General features: G+C 42.0%; 1 protein-coding gene across 9 annotated transcripts in view; it reads right to left on the bottom strand.

Moving 5' to 3' along the window:
• PATJ (PATJ crumbs cell polarity complex component) overlaps positions 1–20,669 on the bottom strand; it is a 445,385-nt gene that overhangs the window by 161,444 nt on the left and 263,272 nt on the right. For all 9 annotated transcript variants that reach the window (XM_062191443.1, XM_062191441.1, XM_062191445.1 and 6 more), the window contains one exon: positions 10,270–10,466. In XM_062191443.1, the coding sequence (XP_062047427.1) occupies positions 10,270–10,466 (197 nt within the window). The remainder of the gene's footprint in view (positions 1–10,269; positions 10,467–20,669) is intronic.

The raw sequence follows: 20,669 nt of genomic DNA, 5'->3' as shown, positions 1-20,669 counted from the left end.
ACTGAGTCTCATAAACTCAGTGATTTGTAAAAGGGTTCTAGGTAAGGTTAGTGGCAGGGCCAGAATCAAGCTCAACTTTCCTGACTCCAAAGCTTCTAGTAGGTACAAGGTCTCTGGAATGGGTAACAAGAATGGGACTCCTCCTACTTACTTACTTTCTCTCTCTCTCTCTCTCTCCCTCCCTTCATTTATTTGAAGGGCAGAGTTATAGAAAGGGGAAAGTAAGATCATGGCCACAAAGGCCAGGGCTGGGCCAGGCCAAAGCCAGGCGCTCAGAACTCCATCTGGGTCCCCTACATGGATGCATGGACCCAAACACTTGGGCCAACTTGCATATTAACAGGGAGCTGGATGGGAAGTAGAGCAACCAGGACTTGAACTGGCTCCCATGTGGAATGCTGGCTTTGCAGATAGCTACTTAACCTGCTGCACCACGCACCACCTCCTTCCCCCTTCCTACTTCTCTCAATACTCATCTTAATCACCCATCTCATTCCTCAGACCTCACTCCCATGCAAAAGAAAATCTCCCAGTACTCAATTCTCATTCTGGTCTATGTACAGTAGTAAAGGGAAAAGAAAAATCCAATGCAAGTGTCAACTTTAACAAAAGTGCCTTGGGGTAGGCATTTGGCAAAGAGCTTAAGATACCACTTGGGATGCTTGCATTCCATATGGGAGTGCCTGCATTTGAGTCCAGTGGTGCTTCCAATTACGGCTTCCTGCCAATGTACATCCTGGGAGGTTGCAGGTGATGGATCAAGCACTTGGGTCCCTGCCACCCACACAGAAAATCTGTACTGAGGTTTTGTCACCCAGGAATCTGGGGAGGGAACCAGCAGATGGGAGGTCTCCATCTATCTGTCCCATTTCTATCTTTACCTCTCAAATCAATAAAACTGCCTCACAGAGAATAGCACTATTTTAAAATTTCCTTATTTGCATATGTATGGTAAGAAGGGTCTTCAAAAAGTTCATGGAAAATATGTGTTAGGAAAAAGCTACAAAGAGCTTTAAATTATTTTTTGCACCAAAATAAACTTATCTTTTAATTTCATCTGTCCATAAACTTTTTGAAGTCCCTCTGCATATATGTGAACAGCTTTCTTCAACTAAAAAAAAACTGCACCCAAAAAGTTGGCTAAGGCCTGATAACTTCAGTGTTTCCTAGCTTCATGGGGCAGCGGTGGTGGTAGGGTCTTTTATATGTTGTTAATGGGAGAGACATTTCTGTTGTGCAAATAAAGAAAAATCCAGAAATAAATTATGTATCGAGGATGACTTAAGAAAACCCTTCTTAGTAACCCAAAGAGCATCCTTTTCCAGACTGCATTTCCAGTACTAGGAAAGGGCTTGGAAGGCAGTGGGCAAGGCACTGCAGGGTCAGGGGCTGCAGAACTGCCCCAGGGGTTGTGGCAGACACAGGCAAGAACTGCTGGAAGCAGAGAAAGGAGATCCGGAGAGACTATGGCGGAAACCAGGCCTTCCCAGAGGCCTGGTTCTGCCTGGTGCAACTTATGTACAGTTCCTCAGTAACCTCAGCTTCTTCAATTATCTTCATTTTTACTTTCTGTTTTCATGGCACTTCCTCTCTGGGATTTTAAGATAATTTAGTTCCCTGGAGAGATCCTGCAGTAAGCTTTTGTGAGAGCAATAATGAGGACTGCATTAAAAAAAAATTAACTGTCACTCCTCCAAGATGAGAGTATGAATGCAGATATTTGGCCTACATTCTTCAGCTGTGTAAAGACAATGAAGTACAACTAAATAATTCAGAACTCCCCCCTAACAAGCCGGAGTCAGAAACACAATGGAAGCAACAGAGCTCACATGCTGAATGAGGTCACCCAGTGTGAACAAGGTTTTACAGAATAGCTTCGGCAGCCTGAGAAAGAAACCTTAACTCTAGGATGGAAAATGAAGGGGAATGTTGTTTAATTAAAGTTCAGAGAAGCTCTCTTACTGTGTAAGATCAGCCAAAAAAAAAAAAGTTATTTTGCTTCTTTGATTCTTAAAAGACAGGTATAATTATTTTACCAGTTACATTATTCTTTTAGCAAATTCAAAGTGGCATTAAAATATAAGAAGATAGGGAATAACATGGAATTACATAGGGAAAAAACTAATTGAGGTTTTTTTTTAAAAAGATTTATTTATTTACTTGAAAGGCAGAGTTAGAGAGAAGAGACAAAGGAGGGGGGAGGGTGGGAGAGAGGGGGAGAGAGAGAGAGAGAGAGATCGATTGATCGATCGATCTTCCATCAGCTGGCTCACTCCCCAAATGGCCACAATGTCTGGGGATGGATGGGTCAGGCCAAAGCCAGGCGCCTGGAACTTCATTCAGGTCTCCCATGTGGGTGCAGCGGCCCAAGTACTTGGTCCATCTTCTGCTGCTTTCCCAGGCAAATTAGTAGGGAGCTAGACTGGAAGTGGAGCAGCTGGGACTCGAATGGGCACCCATATGAGATGCTGGCATTGCAGGCAATTACTTAACTGTATTTCAGATATTTTAAAGCAGCATTGGATTAACTGCATTAATCTACATTCACCAAAACTCCAAAATGATAAGAAATTTATTTATTTATGAATGTTTAGAGTCATTACTGGTCCAGTACTAAGTAAGTATATTTTAAACTAATGCTTCATGCGTTAACTTTTTTAATGGAAACAGGGGCATGGTGGGTAAAGCCACTGCCTGCAGCTTTGGCATCCCACATGGGCACTGGCAGCTTCACTTCTGATCCAGCTCCCTGCTAATGGCCTCAGAAAAGCAGCAGAAGATGGCCCAGGTGCAAGTCTGTTGCTATACACATGGGAGACATGGAAGAAGCTCCTGGCTCTGGCCTGGCCTGGCCGTGGCCATTGTGGCAAATCTGGAGGGTGAACCAGTGGATGAAGACCTCTCTCTTGCATCTGTCCCTCCTTCTGTCTCTCTCTCCGCCTCTCTCTCTCTCCACCTCTCTCTCTCTCTCCGCCTCTCTCTATAACTCTTGGAAAGAAAAGACTGCAAGAACGAATGAACTATATTCATTTATTTTATAGTCAAAGTTAGAAAGGTCTTAGAAAACAATCACACCTCCATGAAGTGCTAGCAAAGAATTTACATAATATTTCTTTAAAAAAATTTTTTTTGACAGGCAGAGTAAACAGTGAGAGAGACAGAGAGAAAGGTCTTCCTTTTCCATTGGTTCACCCCACAATGGCCACTATGACTGGCATGCTGTGACCAGCCTACCGCGCTGATCCGAAGCCAGGAGCCAGGTGCTTCTCCTGGTCTCCCATGGACTTGGGCCATCCTCCACTGCACTCCCGGGCCACAGCAGAGCTGGACTGGAAGAGGAGCAACCGGGACAGAATCTGGCGCCCTGACTGGGACTAGAACCCGGTGTGCTGGCACCGCAGGCGGAGGATTAGCCTATTGAGTAGCGGTGCTGGCCTACATATTATTTCTATGCCTTTCCTGTTCATGCTTCCAGAATTTTGGCATTATCAATTATAATTGTGGAATGCTGAACTTATAATTTTTAAAATTTTCTTCCAATAGACTTTTTATTTAAGGAATACAAACTTCATACATTTCATAATTACAACTTCAGGAACATGGTGACTCTTCCTACTGTACTCGTCCTCCCACCTACTCTCCCAGCCCTCTTCCTCCTCCCCCCTCTCCTATTGAACTCATAATTTTAATGCTTAAGTCATCATTCCTATCCATCAACAGATGAATAGTTAAATAAAATATGATACAGATTCACTCAGTGAATTATTATTTACCCATAAAAAGGAACAGAATATAGACGAACCTTGAAAACATGCTGTTAAGTGACACAAAAGGCCATTCTGCAGCATTCCATTTATGTGGAACATCGAAATAGGCAAATCCACGAGACAGAAAGTGCAACAGTGATTTCCATGAGTTCGAAGAGCGGGAATTGAAAGTACTACTAATAGTCATGGGGTTTCTTTTTGGAGTGAGAGATGTGAAGAACTATAGCCTTGAAAGTTGGACAGGCTAGTGTTTACATGTTGATCCTGCCTTTTCCAGTCCTAGCTTCCTTATCTGTAAAACGAATATTAAAATGGTACTTGTTTCACAGAACCCTTTTAAAGTTTGAGAGAGAAGGGCCGGCCTGTGGTGTAGTAGGTTAAGCTGCCATCTGCGGTGCCTGCATCCCATATGGATGCTGGTTCATATCCCGGCTGCTCCTCTTCAGATTCAGCTCTCTATCAACGGCCTAGGAAAGAAGTGTAGACGGCCCAAGTGCTTTGGCCCCTACATCCATGTGGGAGACTTGCAAGAAGCTCCTGGCTCCTGATCGGCCCAGCTCCACTTGTTGTAGCCACTTGAGGAGTGAACCAGCAGATAAAAGGCCTTTCTGTCTGTAACTCTGCCTCTCAAATAAATACATATTTTTAAAAAAAGTTGAGAGAGAAATTTCATGTAAAGAATTCAGGATTGCTTGGCGAATACGAAGTAGTTGGCACAGACTCAATTCCCAATACAATTCCCAGAACCCCTCTTAATGAGCAAGTCTTCTGTAAACCAAACTGGATACAACACAAACGATTACTCAGGGTTCATGGTTAGCAAGACCCACATAGCCCTTGGTTACAATGCTGTAAGGACCCGGGCCTGTGTGTTGTGCTTGCTGCTGCCCACTCGGACATTCTCCTGGTGACTTTTAGCGCTGTGAACTGGGTTGCAGATTATTTTAATAGTCACTGAATGGGGTGACTTTGGCTTTGCATTTGGGAAAGTCATATTCAAGATCATCTTATAATATTTATTTTTGTCAGTTTTGATCATACAATTTTCCATAGCATTATTGAAATATAACTGACATTTAAAAAATCACATATTTAAAAAGTTGATATGATTTGACACCTGTGAAACCACTGCCACAATCAAAATCTGATGAATCAATTCTTGCATTTTTAGTTATTAGGAACATATCTCTATTAATAAAACTGCAGAAAAATAATTTTCTTGTAATTTTACAATCTTTTGCTTTTTTTTTTTTTTTCCTTTTTAGTTACTGAAGGTACCACCTACTTTCTCCAACCCAAAGTGCCCAGGAGCCAGACAAGACACAGCTCCCCATGCTAGTCCAGTCAATTGTGCACTCCCTACGCCACCCACTCTGTTCCTTCTGGCTGCATCAGTAACCTGACAAATCACTCCAGTTCCCTGCACAGCACTATTAACTCTCTCTTCCCACACTTGCGCTGCAGGGAGGATTATAAATAAATCCTGTATTCAGCTGACAGCACTGTGCCCAGGTCTGCACATTTTCTGTGACTAATTGCTTCGGGAAAGCCAATACTCCAGTGCAACTCTCATTCCAGTCTACATGGTAATTATATGCTAATGCCTTTTGAAATAAATTCGGAAACCTCCATGTCAGCATCAAAGTAAAAGGTACAGAAGCTGAGATCTAATCACATTGTCTTTGGGGGCTTAACGTAAAACTTCTTTTATACAGGAACCGGGCTAGCGATCAACTCGCTGACTGCTCTGCCATTCTAACAACACAATCGCATAGCAGCAAAACTGTTGGCGGAGGTTCTGTCTAAAACCAGTCCCAGACAGGGCTCCTGTAGAGAAGCAGTGTTTCTGACTTAAAAGAAGCCATGGCATATATCTGACCACTCTCTTTTCTATTTCTTATATATTTTAAGGGTTTTAGACGAGTAAGATCACCAGAAGCAAAAGGAGGCTGTGAGCAAAGAAACAGTGAAAAACAATCCTAGCAAATGGTGGCTTGTAAAAGTCATCAAGACATGGATAATTTTGGTTCAGTTGAGGATAGAGATCACTAATATAAACACATCTTGTGTATAAAGTAGACACAGATGATTTGCTGTCACCTAGAATTACAGTAAGTATAATCTGAAAGCTCATTTGCAAATGCTTCCTGCATAATACAGGATTTCCAAAATCTACCTCTTCCACTATCCGAAGAACAGCTATTGCAAATACTGATTTTTAGCTTTCCTAGTACTCACTGTTAAATCCATTTCCTAATCTCAACTCAAAAGCACATTGCATTTGATATACTATATACAAATTCTTCACATATGATAGAGAAATTACTGAAGTTTTTTTTTTGTGTGCTATAAAAAGAAGCCAGGGAAATGTTTCCTGCATGAATTTATTCTCTTGTCATTTCTGACCTAAGGCCAAAAAAAAAAAAAAAAAAAATCACAGGAGAAGATGGGTTGAAACTATTAAGAGTCTGTATGTGCTTCCTTCCAGCTTGTCAGGATGCCGCCTAGAGCTATTAAGGAATAAGATGACTTCACTTTTAGGATACGCATTCAGAGACAAAAGTGTTTATATGTATTAACAAACCAAAAAGAGCTGCAATACAAAAAGCCACACAAAATACTATTTTATGAAACATATCAGCTGAAATGTATTCAGGTATTACTATGTGCTAGGTATTATGGCAAAACTTGACATATCTTCTTTCATTAATTTCCAAAACACTCTGCCACGTTGATGCTGCACAACCACTAGACTGTAAGCTCCATGAGAACAAGTACTATGTATTTTGTTAGCCAATGGGGAATCCACAACTTGTTCATACAGTTCTGCCATATAACTGATGAACATTAATATATTTGCTGAATTAATTATTTCCACTTGAAAAGCACGTAGCTGAGGCTTATGGAAGATAAATGACTAGCCAAGATAAAAGTGACAGCAGAATCTGTGTTTCAACATTTTATGTTGTCATTTTTTGAAAAAGATTTTTTATTTATTTGAAAGGTAGAGTTACAGAGAGAGGGAGAGACAGAGAGAACCAGCAACTGGTTCACTCCCCAAACGGCTGCAATGGCCAGGACTGGGCCAGGCCAAAGCTAGGAGCATGGAACTCCATGTGTGTCTCACACAGGGTGTGGCAGGGGCCCAAGTATTTGGGCCATTTTCTGCTGCTTTCCCAGGAGCATTAGCAGGAACCTGGATTGGAAGTAGATCAGCCAAGAAAGAAATGAGTACCTGATGGGATGCTGGTATTGCAGCCTGCAGCTTAATCCACAGAAGTCTGGAATTTTCAGCTCCATCTCCTGGAGACTGAGTTAGTAATCAGTCATGCTTTTGTGTTTCAGGCCTCATAAAAATCTCTCTGAACTATGGTGTCTGTTCAGTTTCTAGACTGCTGAACACGTGGAGGTGCCTGGAAGGCAGCGTAAACAGAGACGGCATGGACACTCCATGTCTAGTTCCCACATCCTACCCTGTATATCTTATCTAGTAGGATAGTCTTCTGCATCCTTTGTAATGTTCTATTAATAAGTAGGTACACATAAGTAAAGTGTTTCTCTGAGTACTGTGAACTGCTCAGGCAAATTAACTGAATTAGAGCAGGGGTCATGGGAACCTGTAATTTATAGCCAGTCAGATCAGAAGTACAGATCCTATCCTGGGACTTGTGATTGGCATCTGAAGTGGCAGGAAGGCAGTCTCATGGGAATGAACCCTTAACCTGTGGGATCTGACACTATCTCTAAGGAGATAGTCTCAGAATTGAAATGAATTTTAGGCCGGCACCGCAGCTCAATAGGCTAATCCTCTGCCTGCGGCACCGGCACACCGGGTTCTAGTCCCAGTCGGGGTGCCAGATTCTGTCCCGGTTGCTCCTCTTCCAGTCCAGCTCTCTGCTATGGCCCGGGAGTGCAGTGGAGGATGGCCTAAGTGCTTGGGCCCTGCACCCGCATGGGAGACCAGGAGAAGCACCTGGCTCCTGGCTTCGGATCAGCGAGGTGCGCTGGCTGCAGCGGACACTGTGGGGTGAACCAATGGAAAGAGGAAGACCTTTCTCTCTGTCTCTCTCTCTCTCTCAATGTCTACTCTGCCTGTCAAAAAAAAAAAAAAAAAAAAGAATTTTAGGACACTCACTGGAGAATTTGCTTGCCTCGAACATCTTGTGTTAGCTGGTGTTGACCATGTTAAGAGAGGAAAAATTATCTCTAATGCATGTACTAATGCTAAGCCCCTTCTGACATGTAACTACTACCCAAAAGAATTGGGATAAGTTCAGGGAAGTATTCCAGGCCCAGTGCTCATAGCCCCCTGCACAGTGTTAAGTTTTGTGTTTTGTCTGCAAAACACTCTCTTCAGACTCTGCAGCCACAGCTCATTTGTCACCAGTATCTCATAAAATGTCAGACAGAAATGAAATATCAGTGCTCCTGTTAGCCTGGACCCCATAGGACATTCCATATTGAGTCTTAGTAAGGTAGAAAGGATAGAACTAGAATCTTCATGTTCCAAATTACAACTTTTCTAGCATCTCCATATATCACGCACAACAGGGATTCTGTGTTTAGGTATGTATAACTCAACAGAGTAACTTAATATCCACGATTCTCCAAAATCTAGACCATTCTCAATCAGGAATCTCATGGATCTAAACAAATGGTGCTTGTTAAAGAAGTGCAAGAGGAACAGAGTACACGTCACCATGGGTCTGGCATCCTGGCAGGCCAGGGATCTTATCTACCCTTAGATATTGAGTTCTGTAATTTTAGGCATGTCACTTATCTCATTTTCTTTTCCATAACTTGGGGATAATAACAGTATTTCCCATATGAGGCTCTAAAGAATATTGAATGCAAATGTGTACAGTACATAGGTACAGTGCTAGTAATAATAGCTCAGTAAATTGGCTCTTACAATCAACATTTTTATTACCTCTATCACTTTAGTCTTGTCTCCAAGGATGTCTGTAATTATCAGCTAAAGAAAATAAACTTGAAGCAATGAATTATATTGGTTAATACACACCATTATACCATATATTAGCTGCTACCATTATTATTACATATTTACTTTAGGTACTTGATGTATTCATTTCTTTTTGTGTGTGTCTCTTCCTAACAGATACACTAAAAAAACAAAAACAAAAACAGTTGATTCAGGGTGGGCCTTGTGACATAGCGGGTTAATCAGAATCTTGGAATGCCTGCATCTTATTCCAGAGTGCAGGTCTGAGTTTCTAATAATGTACCTAGGATACAGCAGATGATGGCCTAAGTCCTTGGGTCTCTGCCACCCAAATGGGAGACCTACATTGAGTTCTGGGCTCCTAGTTTGGCCTGACTTGTTATGGAGATTTGGAGAGCAAATCAGTGTATGGAAGAGTGCTCGCTTGCTCTCTCTCTTTATTCCTTTCACAATAAATAAATCTGAAAAAAGAGCTAAATGAATGAGTATATGAGTAAACCTATGAATCTCACACTAAACTAAACCCAGTATAGAAGCCTTGACTTCAAGTTCAGAATGATATTTTTTATTAATGAAAGCTAAAGAGAAATTCTCAGAGGATCAGTCTTCCCTTTAGCTTCCATACTATTCCTAAAATTGGAACTTATGTGGCTTTAATCTGTATCACCAACTTGATAGACATTAACCATTCCTGACAACAAGTTCCCAGGCTTTCATTGGCTCCAAACTTGCCAAAAAACTAAACAGCAAAAACTATAGCTATAGTTATGCTAATTTAAAATGCAGAGAAAATCTTTATAAATAAGAATATTAGATTAACATTCAATCATATCAGTCTTGAACCTTTTTGAATTGATAATAAAAATAAGCCCTATAATTTTAATGTGTTCCCATGAGATTTTCCGCAAGGGCTCTTCAAACATTTTGGGAGATTGCTAAGTAGCCAATAGACAGCAGCACTTGAAAGGCCACCACAAAACACACCAAACATGGGAGTTAACGGAAAGGTTTGTTGTCAGATGGTGGAAACCCGACAGGCTCGAGGGAAAGGGTGGAAAAGAGAGAGGAATCAAGAACATGTGTGTGTGTGTGTGTGTACACGCACGCACGTGCGCGTGTGGGGTGCAGGTCCTGTTAGAGCCTTGCAGGGAGTAGGTAAGTGGGGTGTGTGTGTGTGTGTGTGTGTGTGTGGAACTAATACTTGTGGTTGGGCCATTTGGTCACCTGACTCCTGGTAAGCCAGGCTCAGTCCTGGGGAGGCAGAACTTAGTGTACAGAGTGGTAGCTGGGCCAGAGCCCAAGTTCAGCTGGGCCAGAGCCTAAGATGGTGTCGGGGGCTTGAGATGGTGCTTTTCGATAAGATGGCACCATTTCCTAACAGCACTGATTTCTGTTCTTGCTATGGGAAAAAGGGTTTAAACAATTGAAGAAAATACCATTTGTGAATAGTTTTCCCTCTTTACTTCACCTTTTCATACATCGTGCCCTGCCCCCTTCTTTCTCTTTACTCAAAGAGAAATTAACCCATAGGCCTCTCACCTCTAAGAGTTCATCTCCAATGCACATCCGTCCATCAGTTGCAGCAGGTCCTTCTGGGTTAATTCCCACCACGAATATGCTCATGCGAGACCTGTCTTTATTACCAGCAAGGCTGAGTCCCAGTCCATTCTTATCCTTTTCAAGTTCAATAATATGCAGTTCTCCAGGCAGGTCTGCATATCTTTGCTTGATTTTTTCTATTTAAAAAGAAAGGTTAAAATAACTAAATAGAGCAATTCAATCTGTATTACAGAGATATCAGTATTTCCTGCTCCTTACTGTGATTTCTCTACAGTGATTCCACTAGAGAATGAAATAGTTAGGTCAGCATGGCCTTATGTATAGGTTATAGTTAAAACTTATTTTATTTCCACCTAACAAGTGTAGCTCACCCAAAAATCCTGTCATTATTCTGAATCACACAGGCCCCGATTTTCTATGGAAGATTTTCTTACCTAAGACAGTCAATACAATGTGGTAGAAACCACAGCCCTTATCCTCCCTAAATCTCCCCAAACAAAGAATGTTTACTGGGCACCAGCTATGCATCAAGCAGGGTTTGGTCTTTGAGATAAAATGCTGAAAAAAACAATCACAGTTTCTCTACTTATGGTCCAGTAGGAAAGAAAATCAACAGTCAATTCTGAATAACTGCATTTCTTTAAACTATACAAAGGTGACAATATCCACCCCATGGATGCTGGGAAAATATAAAACACATGTCAAACATAACTATAAAATACATGTTAAAAACTTGGTAAATTTTCTAAATTCTTTTATTCTTTTACCACTATGTTATGATCTAAATGACCTATTTTGGGTTTGAGCCAGTTACATTTCTTTTTATTTTTAATTTTTTATTTGACAGAGATATACACAGTGAGAGAAAGGTTTTCCTTCCATTGGTTCACCCCCCTAAAATGGCCACTACTGCTGGCACTGTGCCAGTCTGAAGCCAGGAGCCAGGTGCTTCTTCCTGGTCTCCCATGCGGGTGCAGGAGCCCAAGCACTTGGGCCATCCTCCAATGCCCTCCGGGGCCACAACAGAGAGTTGGACTGGAAGAAGAGCAACCAGGACTAGAATCCGGCGCATATATGGGATGCCAGCACCGCAGGCAGAGGATTAACCAAGTGAGCCACGGCGCTGGCCCTAGTCAGTTACATTTCACTTATGTTGGTTCTGTGCAACAAAACCACACCAGCAGATGCAGGTTTATGCATTGTTTATGCAGGTCCTGTACCCACACGGTACCAGCTCAGGCCAGGTGTGCTGCTAGGGCCCAAAGGCTTGATGACTGTTTCTGTGGTGTGAAGCAACTATCTCATTAGCTAAACACATGCTAGCAGATCGTGACCTCCCTGGAACTCTCAATTATGTTCTCTGTACTCAGGAGGGAATCTTGCAAATGGAAAGCTTAACTTAAACAGTCTTAAGGTAGATGGGGAGGGCAGTGAAGCAGTCTCACCTGTTGTGTCACTTTTACAGATATAACAAATACCGTTTTATTAGTGAACAGGTAAATTAAAACTTATAAAAACAATTTTATGCATAAATGTATATGAAAATAATTAAAAATCAATGGTATCAATGGTTGCTTATTTCAGAAAGATTAAATCTGTTTTCTTTACAAGGATTTTGGAGAGAATCTTAAAGAACTTTCACTGATAGTTTGTCATTAATAATATAGAATAGATTTAGCAAAATGCAGTAGAATGAAAGACTATAAAAGATTTCTTGGGAGAAGCGGAATTTGAAGGAGGTATTGAATATGGTGCAGAATTGAAGTGCAGAGGTATTGTGGTAATAGAACAGCAAGAGGAAAATTACATGAACAGGTGGAGTGAGAAGGAAATGGGAGAGCCTGCTGGCTGCAGATGAGAAATTTGGGCGGGGGGTGGGGGTGGGTAGCAAAAAAATAAGACTGAGGGCAGACATTGCGGTGCACCAAATTAACCACTGTTTGTGATACTGGCATGTGTACTGGAGCACCAGTTTCAGTTCCGACTATTCAGCTTCCAATCCAACTTCCTGCTGATGTGACTGGGAGGGCAGCACATGATGGCCTAAGTTCTTGGGCCCCTGCTACCCACGTAGAGACCTGGATGGAGTTCTTGGCTCCTGGCTTGGCCTGATCCAGCCCTGGCTGTTGCAGGCATTTGGGGAGTTAACCACAAGATGGAAGAACAATCTCTCTCTCTCTCTCTCTCTCTCTCTCTCTCTGTCACTCCTTTGCTCTCCCCCTCCTCCAATTCTACCATTCAGATAAACAAACAATACTTGCTGGAAAAAACATAAGACTGAAAGGCTAAAAGATGAGTTGCTAGGGTATGTACAGAAATAACATCCCATGTAGAGGTCCTGCGTGGGTGCCTTGGAGCTCCCCAGCATGGGGCCTTGAGCAGTTGAAAACCTCTTCTCCCAAATCTAACCACAGCACTTACGCTTTTGTCTGCTTTGTTAACTGGACTTACAAGACAAGTCAGCTAAGAAATGAGATCACATCTAAGAGAACAACAGGAAATAAAAATTTTAACATGTCCCCTCAGGAAAAAACAAGGCAGAGAAAGGTTTTTCAAAACAGAAGACTTTAATAAGACAGTAAGCACAAGGCAGTAGAGATATAAAAGAATTTTATAACTGAGACAGAAAATATACATTTTTGGGAAACTACACACAGAACAATTACAGAAACAGACTGTGTATTGGGCCATAAAACAAACTTCAATAACATTTAAAGAATCAATATCACATAAGCTATCTTCTTGGAGTATAGTGTAATAAAACCAAAAAACTTTAACAATAAAAAGATAACTTAAAAAATCCATGTATCTAGAAATAAATCAATATTAATATAAAACCAAGATTTAAAAAGGAAATTAAGAAAAAAATTATTTATAATTGAACAAAAATATGCAGCTAAAGCATAAATTGAAAGGCTATCTACAAGTTGAATAATTCATCAGAAAGCTAGAAACCTTTAAAATTAAACATCATACCTATGAAGTTAGAAAAAGGACTACATAGTAAATATAAAGAAACAGGAAGAGAGAAAATACCAAAGAGTATCTACTAATGAAGAGAGAACTCTCATCACTAAACCAAACTATACATAAAACAAAAACATAACATAAAGATTGTTGAAATTAAACTGAATTCTTGGGGGTTGTGGGTGTTTGGTGTGGCAGCTTAGTTCCCACTTGGGACTCCTGCATGCCACATCAGAGTGCCTGTGTTCCAATACTATATCCATTTGCTATTCCAGTGTCCTGCTCTTCTCACCTGGGAGGCAGCAGGTGATGTCTCAAGTATCTGGGTCCCTGCCACTCATGTGGGAAATATGGATGGAGTTCCTGGTTCCTGGTTTTGGTCTGATTTAGCCCTGGCTGTTACAAGAATTGAGGGTTGGACTAGCAGAGGAAAAATAACTCTCTCCAGGCTTCAAGAGGACAATGGAGGATGTTTATTACAACGTCACCTGAGGTCTTTGAGGTGACTTAGAGGTGATCTTGCTGTCTGCCATCAGGAGACAAGATGGATGAGATGTGGTGCATGGACCCCAGTAAGTAGAAGTAGCAGTATAGAAAGATTTTTAAAACAGCACTGAATGGAAAGGGGGAGAAACACGATGGGATCTACACAAAAATGTAGCATCACTTAAAGAAGGTAAGGTAAGTACTATACCAAAAGCCTTTCAAACGTATTTTGGAAGCACATATTGCAAAGAGACAAATTAACATATCAAAACAGTTACTTACAGAGAGTGGAAAGAGCTGGAATAAAGAGGAACAAAGGAAACACAGAGACCCAAGCAGATGAATGATGGTAGCATGCCAAGAAGTGAGGCTCATGTTTAATACAACCCTTGGCCCCTGAGGGCTGATAAAAGAATGATGTTCAGAAAGGCTTTGGTGTAGGATTAATATAAAAAGACTTCCAGGTTCAAAACTTGTCTGACCTATTCAACCTTCAGAGAAAAAACAGCCTTCATGGCCATGAGCTGTAGATTCAGTTGCTTAGACACGTAGGTGATTAATGACAAGAGGGCTCTATTGTGGTCAAATATGCCTCCGTCACAACTGATGAACAACCACAGCAATTGTGTGATGAACAGAGAATCAGAATCAACACATAACTGAAGCAGAGTAGCAAGAGCAAGGACTAAAGGATCAGATTTAAGCTCAAACCCGAGCTGTGGCACTGAACACTTCTGATTCCTTGGACCAATTACTGAACCTCTATGAATTGCAGATTTCTTATTTGTAAAATGGGGTTGTTACTTTTAAATAAATAAATAAAATATCTTGCACCTAGGGGTCTAATTTGTCTTAGGGGGAAAAAGAAAAACCATGATTTTGTTTTCCTGATTTAGTTACCATGAAGTTTTAACATTAGACTGCTGACAAAACCACCATTTTCTTCTAAATTTTAACTACCTTGAGAAAATAAGGAGGATTGGTAAAAGAAGCAATTTCACCCATGGTGGCATCAAAAAAGAAAAGGCCAAAATCTACACACTCCTCCAATGGGAGTCATTCTAGCATCATTCCCGCCCCATAGGGTCCTCTTCTCTGAGATACTCAGATTGAGGAGTCCCAGACACATTTGCAGGTGCAAAGAATTCCCACTACTGGGTCAAGTGGTAGTCTCAAGATATACAGGCCAGCAAGGTAACTACACTATTGAATGCCAGTAAATTTTGGAATCAAAACTTTTCTGTAGTGTCAGTTTGAGCAGATAAAAAAATTCTGGAGATGAATGGTGGTGATAGTTGGCCAGTTTAATGTATGCAATACTGAATGACACACTTAAAAATGATGAACACGGGGGCTGGCACTGTGGCCTAGTGGGTAGGGTCACTGCTGCAGTGCTGGCATCCCATATGGGTGCCGGTTCAAGTTCCAGCTGTTCTAATTGCCATCCAGCTCTCTGCTATGGCCTGGAAAAGCAGCAGAGGATGGCCCAAGTCCTTGGGCCTGTGCACCTGTGTGGGAGACTGGGAAGACGCTCCTGACTCCTGGCTTTGGACCAGCACAGCTCCAGCTGTTGCAGCTATCTAGGAGTGAACCAGTGGATGGAAGACCTCTCTGTCTCTCTGCTTCCGCCTCTCTGTAACTCTGCCTTTCAAATACGTAAATAAATCTTTAAAAAAAAAAAGATGGCCGGCGCCATGGTTTAACAGGCTAATCCTCCGCCTTGTGGCGTCGGCACACGGGGTTCTAGTCCCGGTTGAGGCGCCGGATTCTATCCCGGTTGCCCCTCTTCCAGGCCAGCTCTCTGCTATGGCCCAGGAAGGCAGTGGAGGATGGCCCAAGTGCTTGGGCCCTGCACCCCATGGGAGACCAGGAGAAGCACCTGGCTCCTGGCTTCGGATCAGCGCAATGCGGCGGCTGCAGCGGCCATTGGAGGGTGAACCAACGGCAAAAAGGAAGACCTTTCTCTCTCTCTCTCTCTCTCTCTCACTATCCACTCTGCCTGTCAAAAAAAAAAAAAAAAAAGATGAATATAGTAAATTTTGTTAAGTGTATTTTACATAAAGAAACAAACTCATTACTATTGGCTTAACATGATCTCAAAAACATGGTTCTCTTATTAATATCCTACCAAGGGACTAAGTCATAGACCTATTTTCTCACTTTTTGAAAGCAGCAGCTTTCTTTTTCTGGTTGATTTTTTTGTTAGCTTTTAATATGACATTATTATATCCCATTTATTCACTAAATGAACATTGATTGAATATGAATTTATGTTAGTCTTGTGAGACAAAGGAAACACACTATATTAAATTTGTTTTGCAGGCAAGCATACACATAATGAGTTATAATTCAGAGAGATAAGAACTACCCGAATGCCAGATACCAGCAGCCACAGTCACCCATCTACTCTAGTGAGTCATCAGAAAAACCAACAAATGCCTGCAAACTGCACTGAATGTGACAGACTTCCAAGCCACCTCATACGTGTGGGTAAGCTATACCTTCTACTGCATAACTCCAAAGCCTTGTTTTAGCTGACATTTCCAATAAACCGGCATCTTCCTTGCTCTGAGTTTATTTGCCTAAATGCTAACAAGTGAGTTAGTAGCCTTCCATAACTTCTTTTTATTGTTTCTTTCCATTGTGAAAGAATGGAGGTCAGCTCAGCAGAATACAGCTCAGCAAAGGAAGCAAATTCCGCCACATTAGAGAGTGCAGCATACTTGGAAAATTTGGAGATTGTATTAATAATTTATTGGAAACCTGATAAATTGCAGAAACTATGCAAAAATGTTTCAATAAATTTTCTCCTCCTTTCCTGCTTTTCAGGTAAGAATTATCTCTCCATTCCCAATGTAGGAAAGAGGGCTGATACGTTTGCTAATTTGCCAAAGGCCACCTAGACTATAAATGACACAGCAAGGTTCAAACCCAGTTTTGTCCAACTGTGTTCATAGTGCTGTAAGTAACTTTTCAGATTTCTTATTTTATTCTATTTCCTAGGTTATAAATACCATCAGGTTTCTTATTAATCCAGCTCACTATGTCTTATTCAATCATCATGTCAATTTTCAATCACTATGCCATACTTTTCCAACAAGGCCCCAAACAATGCCACATAAATGCAATTTGAAGCCTAAAAGCATCAGACACATACAATGTTTTCCAAATACAGTGCATCCCTTTAGCTGAAAGAAGTAGGATAGTTTCCTCTTGATGTGTATTCAACATCAACAAATTCCATAAGCAGCAACAGAAAAACACATCACTATATATACACATTATCTTTTAGACACTTTATCAAACTGAAGAAAATGGAAAAGAAAGAAGGTTTAGAGTTGATCACTTTTCCCAGTGCACTGTCAAACAGGAAGAGTAGTAAGAGAGTGACAGCGCCAAGCGCTCTGAGAGACTGCTTCAGTTGTCGGCTTGTCTTGCAAGGCCTACACTTTCGGGATGGTAGGGTGACGGCGTTCTTTCACAAGAAGCACCAGAGACAGTTTCAGTGAACATGTCTGTTTATTAGCAGTTAGGCACATGCTTTTATAGGGCAGGCAAAGGAGAGTAGCTAGCTCAGGGTAGCAACACTAATTCTATAGGATAAAGCTGCTATGTTTCTCCAGTCAGCCCAAGTAGCCTTCCTGGTGGTTTTTTGGGTCTGGGCCACACCCTGGAGCTGTTTACCTAGTTAACAATTAGAAGGCCCTCAGCAGGAAGTGGGGGGTGGGAGAGATGTGCCTGGGGCCACTGCTGCCTACCAGCAGTCATGCCATGCATAAGTCTCAGTGTGTTGAGCCTCCAACCAGGGTCTTTCCTGAGAGGCATGCTTTGTGAAATTGGCGTTAACAGGAAATAAGTTCAGATTTCATGGGCTCTATGTATAGAGACGCACAGCATCAACCCACCCCAGCCGGCCACTGCTGTCCCATCTCTCCATCCTGGTTGTAGCGACTCTGCTGCTCCGTGGACCCGGGAGTCGGCACCTTCTCCTCTGCAAATTGGTGCCCACCCCCAAATCCCGCACCCTTCCCAGCGCGTCGGCTGACCTCACGCAAGGTGCTGCTCTCTCTAGGACCTGGGTTTGTATTTTTTGAAATTTCAGCTCCATTCCACGATTTCCCCTTTGTTGTCTGAAAGATCTACTGACTTTTATAGGTAATAAAATAAAGTGTGAGTGTAACCAATAAATGATACATAGAAAGATTAAAAAAAAAAAAAAAAAAAAAAAACCTCCTGCATGGGCTAGGCAGGCAGTCTCCCAGACAGGCACAGGATCACCCACATTCAGTTAGAATTTTTGTTTTGCCTTTTTTTTTTTTCTAAAAAAAAAAAGATTTATTTATTTATTTGAAAGTCAGAGTTACACAGAGAGAGAAGGGGCAGAGAGAGGTCTTCCATCCAATGGTTCACTCCCCAGTTGGCTGCAATGGCGAGAGCTGCGCCGCCAAAGCCAGGAGCCAGGAGCTTCTTCCAGGTCTCCCATGTGGGTACAGGGGCCCAAGGACTTGGGCCATCTTCTACTGATTTCCTAGGCCATAGCAGAGAGCTGGGTTGGAAGTGGAGCACCTGGGTCTTGAACCAGCGCCTATATGGGATGCCAGCACTTTAGGCCAGGGTGTTAACCCACTGAGCCACAGTGCCAGCCCCTCAGTTAGAATTTTTATCATTAACATTTGTAGACCTCAGACATTGGTTATCTAACAGCTTTTATTTAGACTTATAGCTAAAACAGGTTTAAAAGATGACAGGCCCATCTCTTCAGATAAATTAATCAGAATATTTTCACCACATCATGGAACTTATGTCAAGCATCTCTGTTTAAAAAGCTATTTTTAAATTTCTCCTGTTATCACAAAAACCCCCTTAACCTGGCAGAAACATTTCATAGTCCCCTGTGTCACAGAATCCATTCACATCGCCGTAAACACCTGCATATGCAGATGAGCTGGCAGATCCCTAAGGGTGAGCAGATCAGCCAGGGCTGGGGTCAGGTACCTTAGACTGGTAGAGTCTTAAAGATAAGAGGTTCTCTCTAGGGAGCTAAAACCATGGTTCCCAGGCCTAACCTCCTTAGATTATCGGTCAGGCTTAGATTTATTGCCTGGCTGGCTAAAATCAGGGCTCAGAACGGGATATATCCAAATATGGCATCTTGGCATACTGAGCAGTTAAATGCTGAGAAAAACCCAGGAAACTGTCAAAACAGGTAGTTCTCTGACCTTATAAAATAGAACCACTGCTGAGCCCCTCAGCTGAGATCTGGGCCAGAGAGTGGGGTAAGTTTAGGCATCTCTCTTTGCAACAAGATGCTCAGCGGAAGCTCATGGTTGCAAGGTTTGTAAGCTACAGATGGATCTTCCATGTAACAAAGGAATTTTCTAGCTAGAGAGAACATGATAGTCAACTTAAAGTACACACATATTGAATTTAAGAGACACTTTACATATGCCCTCCACAAGATTGACCTAACATGCAGATTGTCTGTTCTCCACACTCAAGTAGGCTTCAGTGTTAAGTAAGAGGGTAGTCTGCACAACAGGTTACTTCAGACCTCAGTGTCCCGCCCTCTCAGTCTCAAAGATTTTCTTTCTTTCTTTTTTTTTTTTAAGATTTTTTATTTAATTGAAAGGCAAAGTTACAGAGAGAGGGACACACACATACACACACACAGAAACTTCCATCCACTGGTTCAGTCCCCCAAATGGCCACAAGGCCGGGGCTGGGCCAGGCGAAGTCAGGAACCAGGAGCTCCTTCCACATCTCCCAAGTGAATGCAGGGGTCCAAGGACTTGGGCCATCCTCTGCTGCTTTTCCAGGCTCATTAGCAGGGAGATGGATTGGAAGTGGAGTGGCCACTGGTCTCCAACCAGCATCCATATGGGATGCTGGTGTTGCACAAGGAGGCTTAACTTGCTATGCCACAACACTGGCCCCAAGGGGTTTTCTTTAATTTCTGTTACAATGCTACTATTTAGTAGGTATAACAAGACGGTAACTAGAAATTCAAAAGGGGAGAAGGAAAACCAGATTTGGGTGGGTGAAAAGCAGTCCCAAATTTTCATCTTTGAAAAACAAGGCACTCTGCACCAGTTAGTTTAATTTAAGATTCAGGAGCCGCCTGGCAGCGCTCCTCGTGGGTAAGGCTGAGTCAGCGCAAACCTTCCTGCAGCACCAGACATGTGGCTTGCCACAGGGGAACCCCTCACAGGGCTGCTGGGAGTCGTTGCCATGGCAACCCACTGGCTGGGCAGGGGATGGGGGGAGAAAATGCACGAAGAGAATGACTCTCAAAATTCATTTATTTCAAGTATTTCACTAAAAATACATTATCTTAAAAAGTGAGGTTAGAAAGGACTCTTACTTGAAGCCAATGGAGTTCTTTCTTAATTTAAGAAAAAAATCCAAAGAATCCACACTTTGTTTTTCTACACACAAGGATGCAGAGACAAACCATACACACTCAGCTACACATTATGTAAGTACCACAGTCTTTTCAGCAACATGACAGGTGTTACAGTGATTCAGGATCCTAACTCATCTGGTTCTGGCACTTCCAGGAAATACTTGCAACACACAGCTGATTTTTATATTAATTTCCATTGGTTTTTGATGGAGTTCAGGACAGGCTACTCCTTTGCATACGAGAAGACAGCAGCCACACGAAGGCCCCTCTTGCCTTCCCCTCTTCTTCCCTGAAGCAAGTCTTAAAACCTAGCAAGGACATTTTCTGAACTTCCCCTGCAGCAATTTAAAGGAACACCCTTATTTCTGAAGACAGAGGGACACAAAAAAATCTGCACAAAGAGTCCTTGGTCAGCTCCCAGATCCCCTCAGTTCATTATCCTTCAATCATACCCTTTTTATTCTACTTCACTACCAAACCTCACATAAAAAATACACATTTACTCATTTCTTTAGGACTTTAC

This window comes from Lepus europaeus, chromosome 5 (genome assembly GCF_033115175.1).
Source record: "Lepus europaeus isolate LE1 chromosome 5, mLepTim1.pri, whole genome shotgun sequence".
Taxonomy (NCBI): Eukaryota; Metazoa; Chordata; class Mammalia; order Lagomorpha; family Leporidae; genus Lepus; species Lepus europaeus.
Note: the sequence above shows the minus strand (reverse complement) of the source record. Positions and strands in the feature narration are given on the sequence as shown.